This window comes from Haliotis cracherodii, unplaced genomic scaffold (genome assembly GCF_022045235.1).
Source record: "Haliotis cracherodii isolate W230 unplaced genomic scaffold, xgHalCrac1.p SCAF_5, whole genome shotgun sequence".
In the NCBI taxonomy this organism is placed as follows: Eukaryota; Metazoa; Mollusca; class Gastropoda; order Lepetellida; family Haliotidae; genus Haliotis; species Haliotis cracherodii.
In genome coordinates this window covers 3,071,079-3,092,417 of record NW_027266308.1, presented here as the reverse complement: position 1 = coordinate 3,092,417, position 21,339 = coordinate 3,071,079, and the positions used below count along the sequence as shown (strand labels likewise).

General features: G+C 39.1%; 2 protein-coding genes across 2 annotated transcripts; one reads left to right on the top strand and one right to left on the bottom strand.

Moving 5' to 3' along the window:
- The first annotated feature begins 464 nt into the window (after positions 1-464).
- LOC139444047 (sororin-like) lies at positions 465-8,395 on the top strand. Its single transcript, XM_071224953.1, has 6 exons — positions 465-578; positions 2,363-2,448; positions 3,556-3,582; positions 4,471-5,260; positions 7,621-7,694; positions 8,279-8,395. Exons 1-6 carry the CDS (start codon positions 521-523, stop codon positions 8,360-8,362), a joined length of 1,119 nt encoding a protein of 372 aa, XP_071081054.1. The 5' UTR covers positions 465-520; the 3' UTR covers positions 8,363-8,395.
- Positions 8,396-14,520: 6,125 nt separating this feature from the next.
- LOC139442733 (enhancer of rudimentary homolog) lies at positions 14,521-21,242 on the bottom strand. The gene is made up of 4 exons (XM_071223614.1): positions 21,185-21,242; positions 18,143-18,230; positions 16,584-16,704; positions 14,521-15,549 (listed from the first exon to the last, which is right to left on the bottom strand). Exons 1-4 carry the CDS (start codon positions 21,185-21,187, stop codon positions 15,456-15,458), a joined length of 306 nt encoding a protein of 101 aa, XP_071079715.1. The 5' UTR covers positions 21,188-21,242; the 3' UTR covers positions 14,521-15,455.
- Between the last annotated feature and the right edge of the window lie 97 nt (positions 21,243-21,339).

Here is a 21,339-nt window from a genome sequence, read left to right as displayed (position 1 = left end):
CTCGTCACGCCGAAGACCCGGGTTCAATTCCCGACATGGGCACAATGTGTGAAGCCCATTTCAGGTGTCCTGCGACATCATATTGCTGGAATATTGCTAAAAGCTGCGTAAAAACATACTCACTCACTCACTTTTTATGCAATTTAAAATATACAACAAATTATTTTCCCACAGTCACTGAGTTTTTGCTAGCTTGACAAAAGGAACATTATTAGTGGCACCTCATGTAAGATTATATTATATATTAGTCCCCAAAAATAATGCAGAGAGCAATGATAAATGGTCCCTGCATAAAATCACCGAAGACAACAACAAAAATGAGTCATTCCGATACAACTGGTGGTCTAAGGGGGATAACTCTGTGTCATGAAGAGTTACCCACCCCTTTTACGACTAGATGGCAGCACCACGCACTTGCTCATTGGTACGATGTGATTGGCCCGCCTTTGAACGGAAGCCCGCCAAGTTGGATTACAGAAGAAGATAGAAGATCAACAAGGGAAACATAAATATATTCAGTATGGCACCTAAACGCGGCCAAAGAAGAGTTCGATCCGGTGACACAGTAATGTTATCAGGTGCATAATTATGTGACGATGTTTTCATAAGATATGCGTACGAAAATACTGCATATTATTCTTGCACATTTTGACGGAATCACTCGTGTAGTCCGTCGACGGTCTGTTTTGGTTTTCAAATACGACTTTAGTGCATAGATAGATGAATGTTGATGTGGCATGAATGATACAAGTCATGCGATGTCAAACGTGTTGATTCTAAAGCATGCATCCTAGCCCAGAGCCGCGATTGAGTGGGACAGTCAAGACGGTGATGAAGGATCGTGTATTGATTGTCGCGTGTATACAAATCGGGGCAATATGCATCCCTGTTACTGAAATAGGGATAGAAGGGTCTACGTGCGCCTAAAGCTGTGTCAAAACACCAAGTCACTTATGCAGGCGAAATCAATTTATAGCCTACGAACAGTAAATATATATACCGCGAATATCTAGTTGAAAAACAGGAAATTGCACAAACAAGTATAAGTCCTACCCTGCACTGCCGCCTTGCTTGAAATAAATGACTTTTTTATCATCATTCAATCACATAACTGCATTAAAATGACACTGCTATTTTAAGTATGACAATACTATTCAATGCATAACTTGTTTGAGGCATTAATGAGAAATAGAAGGATGACAAAGTAGACCCAAAAATATATGAATAACATCATCTTTATCATGCTGTAATAGCGTCATTATTGGAATAGATCTGTATACCGCAGTCAAGCAGGACTGAATAATGGACATGGTACAGAATTATTAGTTCCTGCGTAATCACCAGATGCCATTTAGCATCGGTGACCCAACAAACTGGGTTTCAGAGCCGGAATCGAGGGAGGACCTGGTTGACAGCGATAGGGAATCCCCTTGAATCATATTGCATTTGATTGAATGATGCTTATTAAAACCTTAACCTTGTAAATTTGTCTGCATGTATGAATGTGTATGTACATTTATATGGTTTAGAATACAACATGTATGTGTACATATTATTTTTGCAACAATGAAGTTTAGTTCATATTTATAGGATTAATTGCATATTTAATGCATCAATTACTACTCTGTTCTTTTCATTCATGTTTCATGGCATAAACCGTACAGGTTGATTAGTGCCAAAAGTGGCATAAAACCACACTCACTCTCACTGAGATTACCTGACAAAGACTATGCTTCTGAGGGTGTCACATATATATAGCAATCAGTGGTTAGTATTTAGCATTTCTGGTGTCTGGGGTTTGTTTAATCTAAGATTGAGTTATACATCCAGGTCTGATGTGGCGAATGTATTACAAATGGTGCCGGATTTGTGTTCCTGTAATTTGTGGAGAACCCGTGTTAGATTATAACTGAACTACTACCAGTTTGTTCTAAGACTATTTGTGAATAGATACAAATAAAGTAGTGGTGGGATGATATAACAATGCATTGGTTGATCGAGGTACTTTATTTCCCAATTAAATGTTTACTTTAGTGGCTGTTACACCAAACACTAATCAGTAGTGAAAAGTAAATATTTTGATAGATGGCGTCATACTTGATACTGCCAACTGTAAATTGTCAGTGTGCCAGGTACTTGACTATCCAGTCTATGAAAAATATTGCTTAGGGACCACAGATAAGAGCATGAAGATGTATCATGCTAAGTATCGAATTGTGAATAAGGTATCGTGATACGTATCAGATCGCACAGATGGTGTACCATCCCAGCACTATAATTAAGTATGGTGTGCAGAAACACGTACTAAATAATTTGGATTATTATGATGGGTTTCTAATTCTTTTGTTTTTATGGTTTGCAGAAAGTTCCAGTGGAAGCGATTCCGAGAAAAAACAGAAGTGTAAAGCGAACAACAGCAGCAGGAGGAGGAGATCAGGACGACTGAAGGTATGGTGAAAGGCAGTTCCCCTTTTTTTGGTTAGGGAACCAAGAGGCTCCAAACATGTGTTTTAGAAGCAAAACCTGAATTTAGGAGCGGCAGGCAATATATGTTTTGACCGGATATTGTTATCATTTATGGTGACTTCAGGGTATGCAAGTGGCGAGCAGTAGATAAATTTAGGTCGCCAATCATAGATTTAACTCGCATTTGGCCACCAAAATGGTGGCTACTTGGAGGGCTAACAGGCCCTGCAAAGCAGTGATTTATCTACATCTGCAACCAGGCCAATATTCAGCCCAAAGTCTGCAGCATGTGTCAATAAAACTTCCAAATTGGAATAAAACATTTGCCAGTTCATGGTGTTACATGTAGAAACTATTGTTATGACTTTGTGGGGTTAACTTGGATATCACTGATAATCAATCTAGAGGAAGAGGGGTTAATGTTCAGTTTGACGTTATTTCAGTGAATAGTGTTGAAATCCTATGATAAAATACCTCTGAAGTTAGGAAAACAATAACTTTATAAACAATAGAATTTAACTTTTCTCCCATCCGCCTGCCAAGGGCACTGTGGTCCATATGATTATATGTCTGTGCTCTGATGATATGAAGTATGTTCCCTTGCTGGAGGTGCTGGAGGATTGAAGATGAAGACAACTGGATTATTGCTATTAGCATGATTAGAGGGGTATACAGAAGAAAATAAGACTGACTAGCCAACATGCATAGCTGATGTTGAAAGTAATTGCCTGGCTTAGTTTGATCTGAGATGATCACCTTAAAATAATAGAATTATGTAATTTTAGCTAGCTATTAAGACATATTGAAATGAAATTTGACAGGAGGCCACATTGATTTAGAAATTTTGATTTCTCACAATTTACAGCTTATGACCATTGTACTTCTGAAATTTAGATTTGATATTTCATGTTGTTAGCTGAAGTTTTTGTTTTGACATTAACTCACTCACCTTGTTTGATAAATACTTCGCTAGCTAATAGCCCACAATGTCAAGCAGGGATGGCAGAGGATTTCCGTATTGTCAGCGAGGTTATGTACATTATCTTTGTCTGAAAACTTACAATAATTTTGTGTTGCTTCTTCTTTCAGAAAAAAGACTCTGATTCTTGCACTTCGGTGAGTATAAGATGAGACAGTATTAATTGTTGTAAAAGTTGTATAATACCAAGATTTCAAAGATATTGCATGTATTGTGGACTTAATGCATGACATATTGGTTAGAAATTGTGTTGAACTAAGAAGCGCCATAATGAAGGTGTTCGAAGACATGATACTAGACGCCACCCCGTGTATTCCACGGACACCTTCATTATTGATAGGTATTTCAATATAGGCACATATTACCAAATATTTGGACATTTTGCAAATGTGTCCATATAAGGGACATAAATGGGTTAGTTTCTTCTTCAGCAAACCTCTTTTATTTGAAAGATTGCTTATACATGGTCTATTTAAGGAACTCCTGTCATAGACAGCACCCCGTGTGTAATTCAAGGATTACTTGGTCTCCTCTATGTCTTAAGCTTGTCCTCAGTCTGCAGAAGAATATCAAGTTTGTTTGTTGTTTAACACCGCTGTCAGCTATATGACGGCAGTCTTGATTGTCTAGTCCAGACTCAATTATTTACAGTGATTGACATCGTGAGCATCTATTCACGCAATTGGGATACGATGACATGCAAGCCTGACCACCCGATCTCTTTAGTCACCTCTTACGACAATCATAGTCGCCTTTTATGGCAAGCATAGGTTGCTGAGGACCTATTCTACCCCAGATCTTCACAGGTCAGAATATTAAGTGGTCAGGCTACTTGACTTGGCTGATGGCATGTCCTTGTGCCCCCCTGACATGGGTCGTTCGTGATGCTTTCAGTAACTAGTTTTAGTCCAGGATTGATACAGCCTGCTTTGATACGTCTGGAATATACGGACAAATCTCAATGAGTTCATGCATGGTGATATGTCTTACGATCATTCGTCTTCAAGGGAGTCTTCTTTCTTCAGATTGATTCCGCCTATGACGGCGATGGGGAGACGACAAACAGCACCCTGGAGTCCAATTCGTCAAGCGGCTCCGACCAGACCATGTCCTCCCCCAGCAGTGACATGTACGACTTTGACGAAGACGACAACCCACCAAGCCGAGGCATCCTCTCACCCAAACAACCAAAGGTCAAGAAAAAAACATCTAAACGAAAACAAACCTCCAACAAAAAGTCGAGCTCTACTAAACCCAGTAAACCACGGAAGCAATCCCCTAAAATGGAAACTGTTTCAGTGACTCCTGTCGTAAGTAAAGGAAAGTCGGATGTCGAGAATAAGCCAGTGAGGCGCCCAAAGGGCATGAAGACGCCAGGAGTGTCGCCCATACTGTCGGCAAGTCGCCTTGATTCTAGTGTGAACAGTTCGGTGGAGAACAAAGGCAAAAGGAAGATACCAGGTTCGACGCCAAATGTCACGCCACAGATAGGCTCAAAGAGCAAGAATCCCAGAATTGATTCTATAAAGAATGACAGTGGTTGTTTTATTTCCCCACCACCCTTGAAAGTCCCCCGACTCCTAGCCAAAGACACTTCAACACCCAGTAACACGAAGGACGATATTCGGGTTGGTGTCAAGGATAAGTGTTTTGGTTTTGACTCCCTCGGTTCACCGGCGCATGGGATCTCGACGTCAGACTATGGGTCGGCGGTGATGGATTTGTCCCAGATCTCCATGGATGACACGGCTCCTAGTGTGGAGAAAGACTTTGAGGTGACAATGTTCTCGGAGCCAGAGATGGAGCCAGAGCCAGGTAAGACTGGGTCTAGCTATAAATAAACTCAAAATAAAACATGAATCATAGAAACGCACAGAGAAGAGCGTACGTTAAGAAAAGATGTTTCCACTGTGTACCACTTAATTACAAAACTATACGCAGCATGTGATTTCCAAACTCTACACGCTAATCCTGCACGTGACAAACGGTGCATCTCTTGTCTTGGGTCGTCACATGTGACATGTTCACACAACATACCAGTACATTCGTTTGTACTAATAAAATATCTCTTGAATATGAGTAATTCTTCATATATTCACCACCATATATGGTGTTAGTGTTTCTTTTGGCGGTGAGAATACAATGTTATCTAGTAACCCAATCTCATTAAAATCAGACCTTAGTTCTCGCTACCGCTAAACAAAGATCTGAATTTGAAATTTGAATAAATTGTTTTTAAAAAATTCAATTAAAAAACATTTTCAATTGAACACACTACAGGGATTTATCTAGGATTCTAATTTTTGGCAGGCAAATTGGGGGTGGAAATCATATCTTTCCAAATTTGATTTGTTTAATTATTTTTTTGTGTGTAAATTATGAGGAATTGTGAGTTTTTAAATTCCAATTCGTAATTGCACTGTCACTTGCTGTAGACTTGAGGCCGAATATTGTCTTCTGTGTAGGTCTAGATTAATCCATGCAATATGCAGGGGTGAGAATCTTCTGCGGATCTGCGAATTTTAGTGACCACAAATTTGTTAAAATCTGATTGCTTCTCCCCCTGAACATGCCAAAATTATGGAACACGCTCCGTTGCAAAGATAAGAAAACAGTTCTCACGCCAATAATAGCGAACACATTGCAAAGACGTTTCAGCTGAAAAGGAAAACATCCATTCTCATCCCTGAATATGAACATGGTCTAAGATTTACATACCGTACATGCCACCATGATATATGGCTGTTGAGGAACAGTGATTGCTGCCCCAAAACGACACTGGGTCTTCAGTCATAGGTGCAAGTTATCCTGAAACTTTTCCAGCCCAAATAGTGATAATGTGTAAATGAAGGTTGAGGTGCGTGGTATTACCGGCACACCGTGATTTGAAATACAATCATGACAATAAAAGACATATGTCGGTGTGTTTGGAAAATACTGGTATATTGCGTTTTAAAACTTTTACAGATTTTCATATTGTTTGCAAAGTTGACATTGGTGACAAGTCAAATTAAAATTATGAAATTCAAAACTATTCGCGACCTCAAATATATAATGTTGCAGAGCTCCAGAAAAGCTTTTGGTGTTGTGGGTATTTTACCCATGCATTTTAAAATCATTGGGTATCAGTAATTCAATCTGCGTATTCAAATTTCTGTTACCCACAAGTTTTTACAGATGTGGGTATTTAAGTTAAATATTTAAAAACACTATTCATCCAGTCCCTGCAAACTGGTGTTGTGTGGGTTCGAGAGCTTTATAGGACTCAAAAATACCACAATACTTCCACAAGAAAGTGTGATGGCAAATGATCATGATGTAACTGTCATCATGGAGTTTGGCAAGGTTGACGGAATGCCCGTTTATAATTCAAAATAAGTTGCTGATTTGCTAATCGAATACGCAGGGTTACTTCACAATATTTTGATGATACGCACAAGTTTTATTTTTGTAGCGTATCTGTAATGTTCGTTGCATATTTGATACGCTTGGATTATATTTTACTGCATATTTCTGCATTTCTGATGCGTATTTCACGCAGATACGCAGCTTATCTGGAGCTCTGATGTTGTAATACACTAGCCTGATGACCATCATGAGCATAGCAACATCCAACAAGATGTCGGACATCTACGAAGTTGTCAAAGATGTGCAGAGAAAGTTCAATGTATGGGGCCATTTTTATTCAGGTTAATAGAAATTACAGATGAAAGAAGGCATGCACTATATTGTGGTACCTATAGCAATACATTAACCATTATTGCAATAAATTGTAATGTGGTAGTCTGGTCAATACTCATCTCTACTTGCTTACAGGGACTGCCTTGAAAAGGCTACACTTCTAGACACGACGATAGTGTGTTTGTGCCAAGTTAGTTCCAACTCAGGACATCGAAAAATGATACCCTGTCTATGCTGGACAAAAAAGTTAGGGATCATCAATATTTTGGGGGATATGTGTGAAGCCCATTTCTGGTGTCCTCCGCCGTGATATTGCTGGAATATTGCGAAAAGTGGCGTAAAATCAAATTCACTCACTCATTCTTATTTTCTAACAGTGGACTTCTTTGCGGCATATAAAGAAGTTGATAAACAAACACTTCAGTATCTGTATGATCAGATCCTGGAAGCATGTTTGTCTCCTGATACCTAATTTTATTCATTTTTATTTTCAGAAATGTCACTGAATAAGAGCTTATCAATTCCCTATAAACCCTCAAAGCAAAAGAGACCGAAGGGACGCTACTCTGTAAGTATACATGGTTGCCATAGTTACATAGTTGAGCAGTACCACTCATGACGAGTTGCATCACCTGTTACCATGACTACTATAGATGACATAATACCAGAGTTGAAAGGAGGTGGTTTGTGTGTACCAAGGCCAAGGTGTCTGGAAACAAAATACTGCATCCCCGAACATGATTTGATCTGCATCAAGCAGAGAATAGGATAATCCCATTCTGGTGTGTCGGTGTCGGTTCTGAAATGTATTTTGAAGAAACCATTTTCTCTTAAAGCAGGAACATCAGACATGTGCACGATATAAGCCATTTAATTAAAGATGGTACTTGTTGTTACCCTGTCTGGCACGACATGAAGGGTCTAAAACAGTTGGTATACTGTTTCTGAGTGGGGTATTCATGTTAAACTGCGACATGGTATCTCAGTGGGGTAGCACTAAAAAATCAGCAATAGTTTAGACTAGTACACATGGTACAAGCAGCCACACGCCCACATTTGCATGCACGTCACTATATAAGTGCGAAATATTGGACACCATGTTAAACCCCATTTCACCTCACCTGATATTAAATGGACTTTTTTTATCTTCAGATCAGCAAGGTTGATGCTTGGGCAGAGAAGATGAACCAGGAGTTTGATGACGCAGAACATTTTGAACTCAGCATAGAGGGATAACACCTCTAGAGCACAGTGACATTTGGGCACTGCTTTGTGGTTGGCAAGACTCTTTTTTTTTATTCTGTGTGCCCTCAGAAAACAAAGCGCAAAGGAAGAAGCTGTGCATTTTCATATTGCAGTTCCCTGGTTTTCTACGAAATATTTAGACTACGAACATCAAACTGCAGGATAATATGTTTTACAGCAAGACAAGCTTTACTAACACTGCACACAATCTATTCAGATAACAATACCTGTACAAGAAAAATAAAAATTAAATGTCTTTTCTTTTTTTCCTCTGCCCCATCTTCTGACCAGGGCCCACTTGCACAAAGCGATCTTAGCGCTAAGATGATCGTAACTCCCATACTTCAGCATAGGCTTACAATAGTTTTAGCGCTAAGATAGCTTGTGCAAGTGGGCCCAGGAGTTTAACATAAAATATCCACACAAAAAGAAACAAGGAGTCTGTCCTTGCCATGTGGATCCTGGATACCATGTGCAGTTTTCAAAACTAACTGGTGGGTGGAGTCTTTGATGTTTAATGCCAAGGTATTTGAATCCAGGGGCCCCAACACTGCACTGATGTGGATACTGTGTTGAGAAGAGCCGCAGCTTTCTAAGTCCTGTGTAACCCTAGCAACGTTTTCTGTGCCAGTGAAGCCATTTGTTCATGTTAGATTTAGAATGCGACAATAAATTTGTTGATGTATGGAAGAATGATGTAAAATAGTATTTATTCCATCTGATGAATGTGTGCATCATTTTCATGATGACATGTTGTCAATCTCATTAAAATCAGATCTTAGTTTTTGCTATCGCTAAACAAAGATCTGAGGACATCTAATTACGGGTCACATCAGAATGACCAATCAAAGTGTCGCTTACCAGATCATGAAAGTGACAGTCGGAATGTGTTTTCTAATCATGCAACCTCGAAAACGTTAACACGGGGTATTCTGAACGACAGATATGGCCCGTACGACTGATTCCGTCAAAATTAATGCTGTCTTTCGCTTCCATGGGATAAACATTTGAACGGAAGAGGCGTTGCGCAGTACGTGGGAAGCACTGCCATACAATCTAAACCATATATTGGACATTCCAGAATGTTCCTTTGTTCAGTTTTCAAAATTTTAATTGAGAACTATGTCAACATATTTTTCAAGTGTAGTCTGAAATGGAAGTCGCCAGGTTGAAACAAGTGCCGTAAAGGTCGAGAAAGCTGCTTTCTAATTGGCTGATGTCGACTTCTTGTTAGTCGTTTCAGTCGTCGGTCAAAGTTCGCAAAAGGTAGTTCTGACGTGACCTGTAATGGGATGTCCTCAGATCTTTGTTTAGCAGCAGCGAGAACTTAGATCTGATTTTAATGAGATTGACAAATTGTCTAAATATTTCAGTGATGTTTTAGAACGTATCAGTTTGTCATGTTGTCGAGTACATGTTCCTGAGCATGCGTGCTGACCTTTAAGACGTACGTGACTACATCTGTATATACAGTATATAAAATCCATTAGTTTACCTGTTTTCCAGTTATCCCTGCTGCCAGGACCGTTGCTATTAGGGACTGTGTATATATGTAAATTAAAGTAATGTTGCAGTGTGTCAATGATATGATTATCCTATGTTAACACCAGTCGATAAAAGTTTTTTTACTTTTATTGCTGAGTGTTGATATATTTGATATCAAAAGACATTGAGATTCTTTTTATTCTCGGTTTTTAAGCAGTAATGACCAGTGTCTTGAGAGTAAAAAGTACAGCTCTTCAGCTTTAGTGCGAGAAAATAGTCATTCAATTTCGAAGTTATGGTGACACTTCGAGTTACAATGACGTCACAATGGTCTGCAAAGCACTGATGCAATTTCATTGGAGCTACTACTCTCGTGGAAGTAAGTTTTGGATTGTGAATCTCCATTCTACTATAATAAGTGCCCTTGACCCATCTACTGAGTTCCGCTGTGTGCCTGATTAAGGCTTGGTTTTAGGAACTTGACTTAATGTGCACCAGGTGTTTGTTGAGATGAAAGCCAAGTTGCACCATGTTATTAAGACTATTTCACTGGTCCTCAGAGCTTGTAGTGCTACTTGAACGAGACAAAAGCGTTCACTATGTTTACAATTTTTGTCGCAAAAGGCGACTATGCTTGTCGAAACAGGCAACTAACGTGATCGGGTGGTCAGGCTCACCGACTTGGTTGGTGCATGTCATTGTATCCCAATTGCATCGATCGATGCTCATGATATCAATCACTGGATTGTCTGGTCCAGACTATTATTTACAGACCGCCCTCATATAGCTGGAATATTGCAACAAAACAACAAACAAAACATTTTTTTGTCAGTTTAATTCAATTCAAATTTATATCAATGTTGTACAATCATTGTTTTTTTTTATTTGTCTTCACAATTTAGTCTCGGGCGAGCAGCCTGGTGTGAATTTCAAAGGCTGATGTGGAAGGGTCTGAGAGGTTTTGTCGTTCCGATATCATGGCTGTGGCTGTTTGGCAACATGGCTTTGGCTGTTTGGCAACATGGCTTTGGCTGTTTGGCAACATGGCTTTTTATTGTCTTGTCAAGGGGTTACCTGGGACTGATGTTTTCAATTTCAGGCAGTTAAGTAAGTTTCATGTTTTTCTTGTTACCCATTTTGTACAGTGGTTTTATGCAAGTACCTATTATTGATGTTAATGATATTTGTCATTTCTGCCTTGTTCACAAGGTGTGTACGTGTCAGATGTGTGTGGTGTTCAATATAGTATAACTACCAGAATACCTTCCAAATGTTTAAAGTGGAGTAGGAGTTCTATCAGATATCATTCAAGTCGTAATTAGGCCTCCCATTAGTCAGTCATCTTCTCGAGGCAAGGGAGTTAATTGACTGTAAAAGTTCAGTTTCCGCCCTTGACGAACTAGGATGGAATTTCTGGCCTCGATTGTAGAGAAACCAGTGGCTATTGCAAGTTATGTCTCTTCGATGTCCCTCCTATTGATCAACTAGATTCCACCTCTCTTATCTATTGCATTTGCTTCAAACAAAATGACGACGCCTAGTCAAGACAATCTGATCGATAATCAAACTCGGGCATTACCTTCTGCTTAGAAATTGATCTCTCTCTCCCCACCTCCAAATCCTGCATTATCATTGGCTAACAACATCCTTGAAATCTTGTCAGGCTTATATATTTACGTTAGTTTGTCAACAGACATCTTTGGATGATGGCGGCACACTATCATACCACTACTTGTCAATTCTACAAATGAGTAGTGCGGTACTAATTTTCCCGATTTATCTAAGAGAATTGCAAAATGGTGTTTCTGTTCTCATGACTCTGTACATGAAATTTTAAAGTGTAGATGGGCGAACTCATTAGGAATTATTGTAGAATAGTTCAATCAGTGCAGTAATGAAATGTAATTGTCAATGTTGAAAGGTATTTTGTTAGCGTGTTGCCTGTTTTAGATTGTTTAGCAGGAAAAAAATGGAAAATTAAAAATACATATCTGAAAGCAAGTTTGTGTTGTTTTTATGACAGGGTGAGGTTCGACAGTTTCACGGATATAACTGCATGTCTGCTTCATGTGGGAGGACGGGCAGACAATTGGCCCTGGTGCCAGGACAAACGGATTCGTCTAGGACCTGTGAGGGTTAAAATAGGTCTCAGCAACCCATGCTTGTCGTAAGAGGCGACTAACGGGATTGGGTGGTCAACCTCGCTGACTTGGTTGATGCATGTCATCGTATCCCAATTGTGTGGATAGATGCTCATGCTGTCAATCACTGGATTGTCTGGTCCATTCTCAATTATTTACAGACCGCCGTCATATAGCTGGAATATTTGCTGAGTGTGACTTAAAACAACAAACCAACCCAATTGCGCAGACCGATGCTCATGATGTCAAACATCACTGGATTGTCTGGTCTAGACTTCATTATTTACAGACCGCCGCCGTATAGCTGGAATATGTTGAGTACAGTGTTAGTTTAACAAACAAACTACAACACAACTCACTGCTGGACTCTTGTGTCGACAGGAATAGGTGTGAAATTATTGTCTTTGAATGTGGAAAGGCATGTTTTGTATGAAATTAAATATACTTTGATAATAAGACAATCTTGAAGAAATTGAGTGTGTACACTGTAAACAAAATATTTCTCTATCTTAGTAATAAGTATGCAAAACATCAATTAGGAACAATTCAAGAATGATCTACACTGTACATGTCTCCTTTTCAAGGTTATTTAAAAACATGAATATCCTGAAATCTTCGTAAACAAAGACGAAATAAATAAAAGTAAATTTATCGAGTCTGGACCAGACAATCCAGACTGCCGTCATATAGCTGAGAGCGGCGTTAAACAACAAATAAACTTGCAGACTGAGGACAAGCTTAAGACATAAAGAAGACCTTGTGTAGATTGATGCTGATTTACAGAACGCTGATGCTGTTGAGGCTGGGGGGTTAAGTATCAGTCACTGGATTGTCTAGTCCAGGCTTGATTATTTACAGGGCTCTATCATATAGCTGAAATATTACTGTGTGCGGCATCAAACAAACCAGACAAAATCATAAACGGTTGGGACAGTCTGCAGATATGGGACGCAAAACAGTGAATCGTGTTACAGCTTAGGTTGCAATGAGTGTCCTGAGTCGAAGATGAAGCAATCCTGGGCTGCTGTGGTGAGGCGGTTTTCCCTATCTTGGGATGAACTGTGCAATATTGCCAAAGTTGGAAATATGTGGATACCCAAACAGCCTCTAAATAGACCCCCTAATCATGTGTACCAAAAGGTGGGTTGGCAGCCTCATAATACCCACGTCATGAAGTTACTAAGGCAAACCCAATGTGTCAGATGCCCCAGTTAGACAGTGGAGTGGAGATGGCTTGTCAAAACGTGTGATTTACCTGTTGGTCTTTCCGTCTGCTTCTCAAAGGGGACAACCTTTCTCAAAAGCTATTGGTCAGAGAAATGAAATTTTACACTAATATTAATGAGTTTGAAAATTGGCTCGAGTTTTGGCTCTGCTCCGTGCACATCATCTTACTGCCTGAAATGGGTCAATTTTTCTCAGAAACTACTGAAATTTTATGAATGCAAGTTTGCATGCTTATGTAAGAGATATTTGTCACGACTTAGTTCTAAAATTGGAGCCACAAATTATTATTTTTCCATAGAGGGGGCCTTTTGTGTGTATTAATTTCACATTTTGTCATGTTTTCAGTAACAAAGCGACCCTGATGCCTATCTCTTCTTAAGGCTTTATAGGACCCTATTTATATAGTTTAAATTCATTAGTATATGAGATGGCCAGTTTGTCAGGGTTAATACAGGGTTTCTATTTACCGGTAATTGTTAGTAATTTGCAGGTAGAATAGATCAGGGGAAAAATTGAAAATTTAACCCTGTCAGTCCACTGAACTGGCAGTAGATATGACACTATTATCATAAAACAGAAATCTTGACCAAATCTATGTACATTTATGAACAAATGCTGTCTAAAACTGACTGAACGATGTCTTGAATTTGTTTTTGTAAGATGTTTTGTTTCATTAACGCTGCACTCAGCAATATTACAGCTATGTGACAGTGGTCTGTAAATAATTCTGAAGTCTGGACCAGACAATCCAGTGATTGACATCATGAGCATCAATGTACACAAGTGGGATACGATGAAATGCATCAACCTAGTCGATGAGCCTGACCACCTGATCCCGTTAGTAACCTCTAACCACAAGCATAGTCGTGTCTTAGGACAGGTTTGTTATTGAAAGTGGTTGGGAAGTTCCTAGTCTATATTTAGCCAAGCTTAACCATAAGTTGATATGAATCACATTGATTGAGACAGTAAACTAATTATCAGGGGGAGAATCTTCCGCGGATCCGCGAATTTTAGTAACCACAAATTTGTTAAAATCTGATGGCTTCCCCCATAAACATCCCCAATTTATGGACCGCGCTCCATTGCAAGTTTCAGCTGAAAAGGAAAATACCTCGTGAGTGAGTATGGTTTTATGCCGCTCTTAGCAATATTACAGCAGGGGACACCAGACACACATTGTAACCATGTCAGGAATCGAACCCAAGTTTTTGGCGTGACGAGTGAACGATTTAACAACTAGGCTACCCAACAGCCCCTTAATACCTCATGAAATTTACAACACTAACAAGAAGGTATGAGAAAATGGTAGTTTATTGATGTTAAATGAATATATAGCTACAAACGCTGTCACAAGACAGTATCAGACAGCCAGAAATATGAATTTCTCAGTCACACCAATGGAACACAAAATGAAGGTAAAAAGTTATCTCCCTTGAGAGAAAGTCGGCATGTCAAGTACAGCACCTAATCTATTTAATCCTACACAGTAAGCAGTTGACATAGACTAACATCAACAGTCTGCACGCTTCAAATACTGCAGCTAGAGTACTCATAAAGGCAAGGTATTCTAAAACAAACTTCCGGCTTCCTACCCAAGGGAGATAACTTAGCCAAGTGAATTGAATGAGCAACTTGTTGGCATCATCATAAATACAAAGCAGAAAAGGAACCCAATCAGGTTTTGTGAGTCTATTCCTCCATGTTTCTGTAACTAGAGATTTAAAATTTTTCTTGAAAGGCAATTTTTATTATGATGATTATTGTGAATAAGTTATAAAGACTACTTGTAGTAAAGATTAATCTTGATTCTAACACTTGAGTTTCATACACAAACAGAAATATGAAACAGAGAAATGAACTCAGTCACACAGTGTGGCAAAACAAAAGACAATTACTTCACGAGGCTGATGTTAGTAGCATGTTCATCTTGAATGATTATTCACTTTATATTTGGTCCTATAACTATGCAATTTCTATCAAATCGTTTTCTTCATACCAGATTCCAAAATTCCAAAACATTAACGCAAATGATCTGAAAAAACACAATTATACAAATGAACATACTGAAAAAATTGTAAATGTATTAAAATGATAATCTATGGGGACTGTCTTCATCCCTGTGTATCAGCCTCAGCCTGGTGTAATAGACATGGTTGAAATAGACATGATTTTCACACAGTCGTCACAACAAAGATCAAGTGTCTCTATCACAAGTTGTCCATGCTTGTCTATTTCCCTGCCTGCTTCCTCAGCATATTGTAGATCTTCTCCTTGATCCAGTCTTTGTTGTGGGGGATGTATGTGCCAGTGCTTTTCTGGTACCTGGGAACATTGAGTGAGGGGTTTAATGCCGCCACAAACAGTACCAGTTATATCACTGTATGGTTGGTGTGTGCTCTCATGTAGATAGTGTGAGTTGGGTTTAATGCCGCCACAAACAGTACTAGTTATATCACTGTATTGATGTGTGTGATAGTCTGGAAGGTAATTTAAGGTACCGACGTTTACTACAATATCTGAAAATCTATTGGACCTATTCCTGTCAAAATTGGTATGAGATTATTAAACAGTCATACATAACTGGATATTACATTTAAAGACAATCGGTGCATGAATAAAAATTCTGGCTATTTAGCTATCACTATATTTCATCAACAACCAGACCCTGTTCGTCACGGGTGGAACGAGCATTCATTGAAACAGCCATCTGCATAATGCTACCCCTGTGTCACGGGGCCATATGTCACAGTTGAACCAATCAACTCAACTGGAAAGGGTGCACAGGAATCACGCACGCACGCACGAATACGGTGTTAGCGTTGGGCGTCAGGGTAAGGGGCAGAGTACACAAGCCCCTGAAGCAGGATAGTGATATTAATAAAACACAAACCTTATATTTAGACAAGGTACGTCACTCACAAATCTTGGCCGAAGTTGAAATTTGCTGTATCGCTTACATTAAATGGAAATGTACGCATGTCATGTTCACAATACCTGCTCCACATGTGCCCGCAACAAACCTTCATTTTTTGTAATATATAACCTATATTTGGTAAATCTAGCGAAATATTGGCTCAATCGTGGCCGTCGGTCACGGAAGAAAACAAAAATCTTCACTCTCAATGGTGTCAAGCGCTCTTATAGGTAAACGTGTAGAGGGAGGTGGGGAGGTATTGTGAACATGACGTGTACATTTTCATTTAATCTAAACGATACAGGTGATTTCAACTTCGGCAAAGATGACTTGTGACAGACGAGTACCATGTCTATTTTTATATATGGTTCCAGCGTTTCAGTAAAATCGCTATCCTGCTTCAGGGGCCTGTAACTGGGTACGCTGAAATGTAGACACTTACACTAAACAACTGAGGTCAGCCAGGTCATCCACGAAGTCGAACAGCTGACTGATGTCATAGGTGATCTGGGATGACTGGGGATTGCTTCTTTTTAGATGCTCCTCGAATATCTTACAGATGCCTACAACATGCCCAAGAAATACAGCTGCACATAAATGTTGTCAAACAGTGTACAAGTACTACTAGGGAAAAATGTCTGTTGATTTCACTTCTAATTGAACATTTTTATGCTCTTCAAAAAACATGAGGACATGTTTAGGCAAGTCTGTCAAATAAAGTTGGTTGGTTGGTTTGTTGTTTAAAGACGCACTCAGCAATATTCCAGCTATATGATGGCTGTCTGTAAATAATCGAGTCTGGACCAGACAATCCAGTGATTGAAATCATGAGCATTGATCCACGCAATTGGGATTGATGACATGTATCAACCAAGTCAGCGAGCCTGACCACCCGATCCTGTTAGTCGCCTTTTACGACATCATAGACACCTTTTACGGCAAGCATGGGTTGCTGAAGACCTATTCTACCCCGGAATCTTCACGGGTCCTGTCAAACTAAGACTCCTAAAGACATGTGGGGCTGTTTGTACCAGCCCAGGCTAGAGTCAGTGTTATGGGGCCAGCCCACCAGATACCATGCTGCAGCAACACCATGGGCCTTGTCTGCACTTGCAGAACAGGAGGTATCAGGGACCTTATCTGAACAAGAAGCCACAAGATATAGTTGGAATCCTCAACATGTTTAATAATCATTATGATGATGATTTTTTTTCCACCTTTAACTTCAATATCAGATTATCGGATCATAAACCAGAAATAGTGGCCATGGCTCTCAGAAGGCTGTGGAGTGGTTGGATCACAGTACTCTAAACAGTTAATGGTACTGGTAGCCTTGATAGAACAACTCAGTTTGTAGCTGATGCCCAAACTTGGCTCTGAGCATCAATTATAGTAGAACTTAGTGTTGTCATATGGACTATTAGCTGACCCTACTAAGCAGAACAGAATCTTACAAGACTCTTGCCCTTGGGCCAGTGGCTAAAGTTACAGATTGATTATGTCACACATCATATTACCTACAATCAAAGGGTAGTCGGGTAGCCTAGTGGTTAAAGCATTTGCTCATCACACCAAAGACCCAGGTTTCATTCCCCACATGGGTACAATGTGTGAAGCTCATTTCTGGTGTCCCCGCCGTGATATTGCTAAAAGCGGCATCAAACCATACTCACTCACGCCTTCCATCAATCAAAATGCAAGTGTTATGTGAGATGGAGTCTGATTGGCCAATAGGAGGGACATAGAAGGAACGCAACTTGTAACAGCCACTATTGGCGCTAAAATCAAGCATTGAAATTCCAGCCTAGTTCGTCAAGGGTGGAAACTGGACTTTTATAGTTGGTTAACTTTCTTGCCACGGGAGGAAGTGATGAAAATGAAAATGATACCAAAGTGACAAATCTCAGGGCAGATGGCTTTCAAGAGCCGTGACCAAAAACGCCATTACCTTGTTCAGGTGAGCTAACTATTTTGATGGCACTTGTCCTAATGTAAACCAACCTTCCAAACATTCGTTGAGAGACTCATAATCTGAGTATGTTCTTGTCTCTGGTCTGATGGTAGGCTGGACGAGTAGGATTGTGTGTGACTGCAACAAAGCACAGACAAGAAAGGTAATTATTATCTCAAAGCACCATCAATAAACAGGATTAGATATCATAGTTATCATCAGAGCTACAGATAAGCTGCATATTTGCGTAAAATACCCCCTCCCCCCCAAATATTCAAAACCCAATTACTTTCAATTAACTTATGTACGCAAATGCATGCATTAAATGAAAAACTCAAATGTATAAAAACAGCTCTGGTAAAACACCCAATGAAGCTTGTGTACATAAGAACTAATATCAAAAACACAATTACAAGCTAATTTACTCTCCGAGTGAAGCCTCTATATCTAGAACAGTTATATACATCGAAAACATAAGTTTATTTCTTTTAAATCTTATAATGTTCACTAATTTCCTGGAAAAACCCAATAGAGTGTTGAACAGATGAGTGAAAAAATCTTGGTTACCCAATGAAAATAGTAATACCGTATTCGACGTAATAAACGCCCCGCTCTTATTAGCGCCCACTAGTGAACAATCCCCATTGCACCCCTTCTGATTGATCAATGTACACAAGACTTATTTATTCATGCATAATATGCACCCTTAATTATTGACAATTAAATCCTGGAAAATTATATCTGTCGTATATAAACATTTCAGGCTGTCAGCATAAACCATGAAATTTACTATCTTAAAACTCTGGGTTTTTTTTCCACCAAAATAATGTTCTAAAAAGAGCCCCATATTTTTAATTTTGAGAGCGCCCTCGGCACTTAGCGGATTCTTACAAAAGTTTGCACATCGGTTTTTCGATTCATACCTCAATGAACAGAAAAAAATATACAGTCAATGCTTATAATTAAATTCGACAACGTAAAACATGTTTCATCTACAATAGTTTAACCCCAAACAGTTGCATATATCAAAACAGACAAAAATTACGACATTGATAAACATTCCAGGTGTAGGAATACATACTGTGGCGTGACATGAATCAGGTGATCGTTTAATTTATGCACATAACTTGACACGCCTACACAGTCAGTAGCCAATCAACGGAGAGTGGCATTAAAACAATGTTCATTGGACCTGTCAATTAAGGCAAGAGGCGAAAAGAACTGCAACAGTCAGACTGTAACGAACCGGAAGAAATATGTCCGAGAGAAGGCGGCTGTTTCAAATAACATGGTCATTTACTGCGTGATTCAAACATAACTTCCCTGATTACGGTAAAACACAGTTGGAGAAATGCTAGTTAGAAATGAAACTAGTTTGGACAATGAATATGCATGAACATTGCTTAATGTCCTGTGCATGACGAAACACATGAGCAGAAAGGGAATTCCCTCTACTGTAATTTTGGGATTCCCCGACAATCCGCAGTAATAAAAGTAGTGCGCAGCGGTGGGCATGGCTTAATTTTTTACATTCATTGGGAAATGAATGCAATAACACGTGACCCATTCAGCTAATCAGAATGCAGGAATTTCCATGAACACAACGAAAATTTAATAATTAACCAATGAACACTAAAATGAAAAAGGTTCTCTGTTCAAACTTGAAAAGTCTATCATAAATTGTGCGTTATCAGTGGACAGCTGTTTAGAACTGGTGTGTCAGCATTCATTTACTGAGGAAGATATCTTTATGACAAAATATTCATTTCTTTAAAAAATTTCAGAGATTGAAGATGGGACAATGTTGGGCAGAAACAAAGGCTAGAGGGCACTGTGAATGTTATGCTATTTACAGCCAACCGAGAACATGGAGAAAGACCAGAGAATCTATGTAAACTGGTCGCGGAACAGTTTTGTTAAGCTTTATAAATCTGTTGTTATTCATGTCTTTACATGAAAATAACTTGTAATAAAGGTATCACAACACTGGTTGTAGATTGATGTATTATATTGTTGGCATCCTATTGGTATACAGTACTGTATCGTTACACCACTATCCATCACCCAGGGGTTCACAATTCAATTCCTGGTACACTCTGTAAGTAATTCGCTCTACAATCTTCATTTAAAAATAATAAATAATTTCTTGGTAAACCACAACAAATTTATTGTAAGTCACCAGTACATCATATTTGTATCAAAATGTGGGAACTGAAACCAGAGCTTCAGCATGACATGCAACATCTATACCCATCAGCATGATACTCCACAACCCTGGCTGGAAAAATAGGGAAGACATTTCTTTGGCATCTGGATAAATATCATAAGGAGCATAGGAACAAGAAGGCTCCTGGAGATAACATTATCCTTCACACCAAGGCCTGTTTACTACCTTGGCCTTTTTTGCAGTCGTTACAACAATGTGGGGGTTAACTGTACTGTATTAAACTGTGGTTATGATCATAGAAAGTGGCTTGCACCCCAAATTGATACGGTCAAATCTGACAATTACATCATGGGTACTATGTTTGAAGCCCAATTTCTGTTGTCCCCTGCCATGATAGTGCTAAAAGCATTGTAAAACCATAATCACTGAAAACAACACAAACAAGTGAAGATAATAATAAAGTATCATTCCAACAGAAAGGATATCTTTATGTTTTGACACAGACGACATGATATCACAACCCATGTATTGTACTATTGCATACCTCTGTCTTATTACAATGATTGCCAAATTCCATCAACACCAAAATCGATAAGGTTACATACACAGGGAGAATACACAGGCACCTGTATAAATATATTTTAGGATAACATTCAACCGGCTAACTTCAAAATGCGTAATGATTTGGCTTTGAATATGAGTCCGCTCTATCAAAACTGCAAACGATAGCAGCAGCGATCACAAGTTCCATTTCGTCGTGGCACATGTTGAACGAAGCCAATCTTCAGCTGAGGTGCATTTTCAGGCGATGAAGGTTTACGTCAGCCATATGGTTAATTGTGCACAATAAAAAACAAATAAGCTAAGCCATGTCAATACTTTCAACTGAACAATGTAAATATATAAACACTTATGTAGTCAATACCATTGTTGCAAACTTGGATGATGTTTCAGAGCTTGTTGGTGAATGTTACCGGAAGTTGTTTCTATCTCATGAAAACGAGATTTTCTTGTTTCGAAAGGATTTTTTATTTTGATACATTTAACGACTTTTGCATTATTTTCAATACGAAATATGCT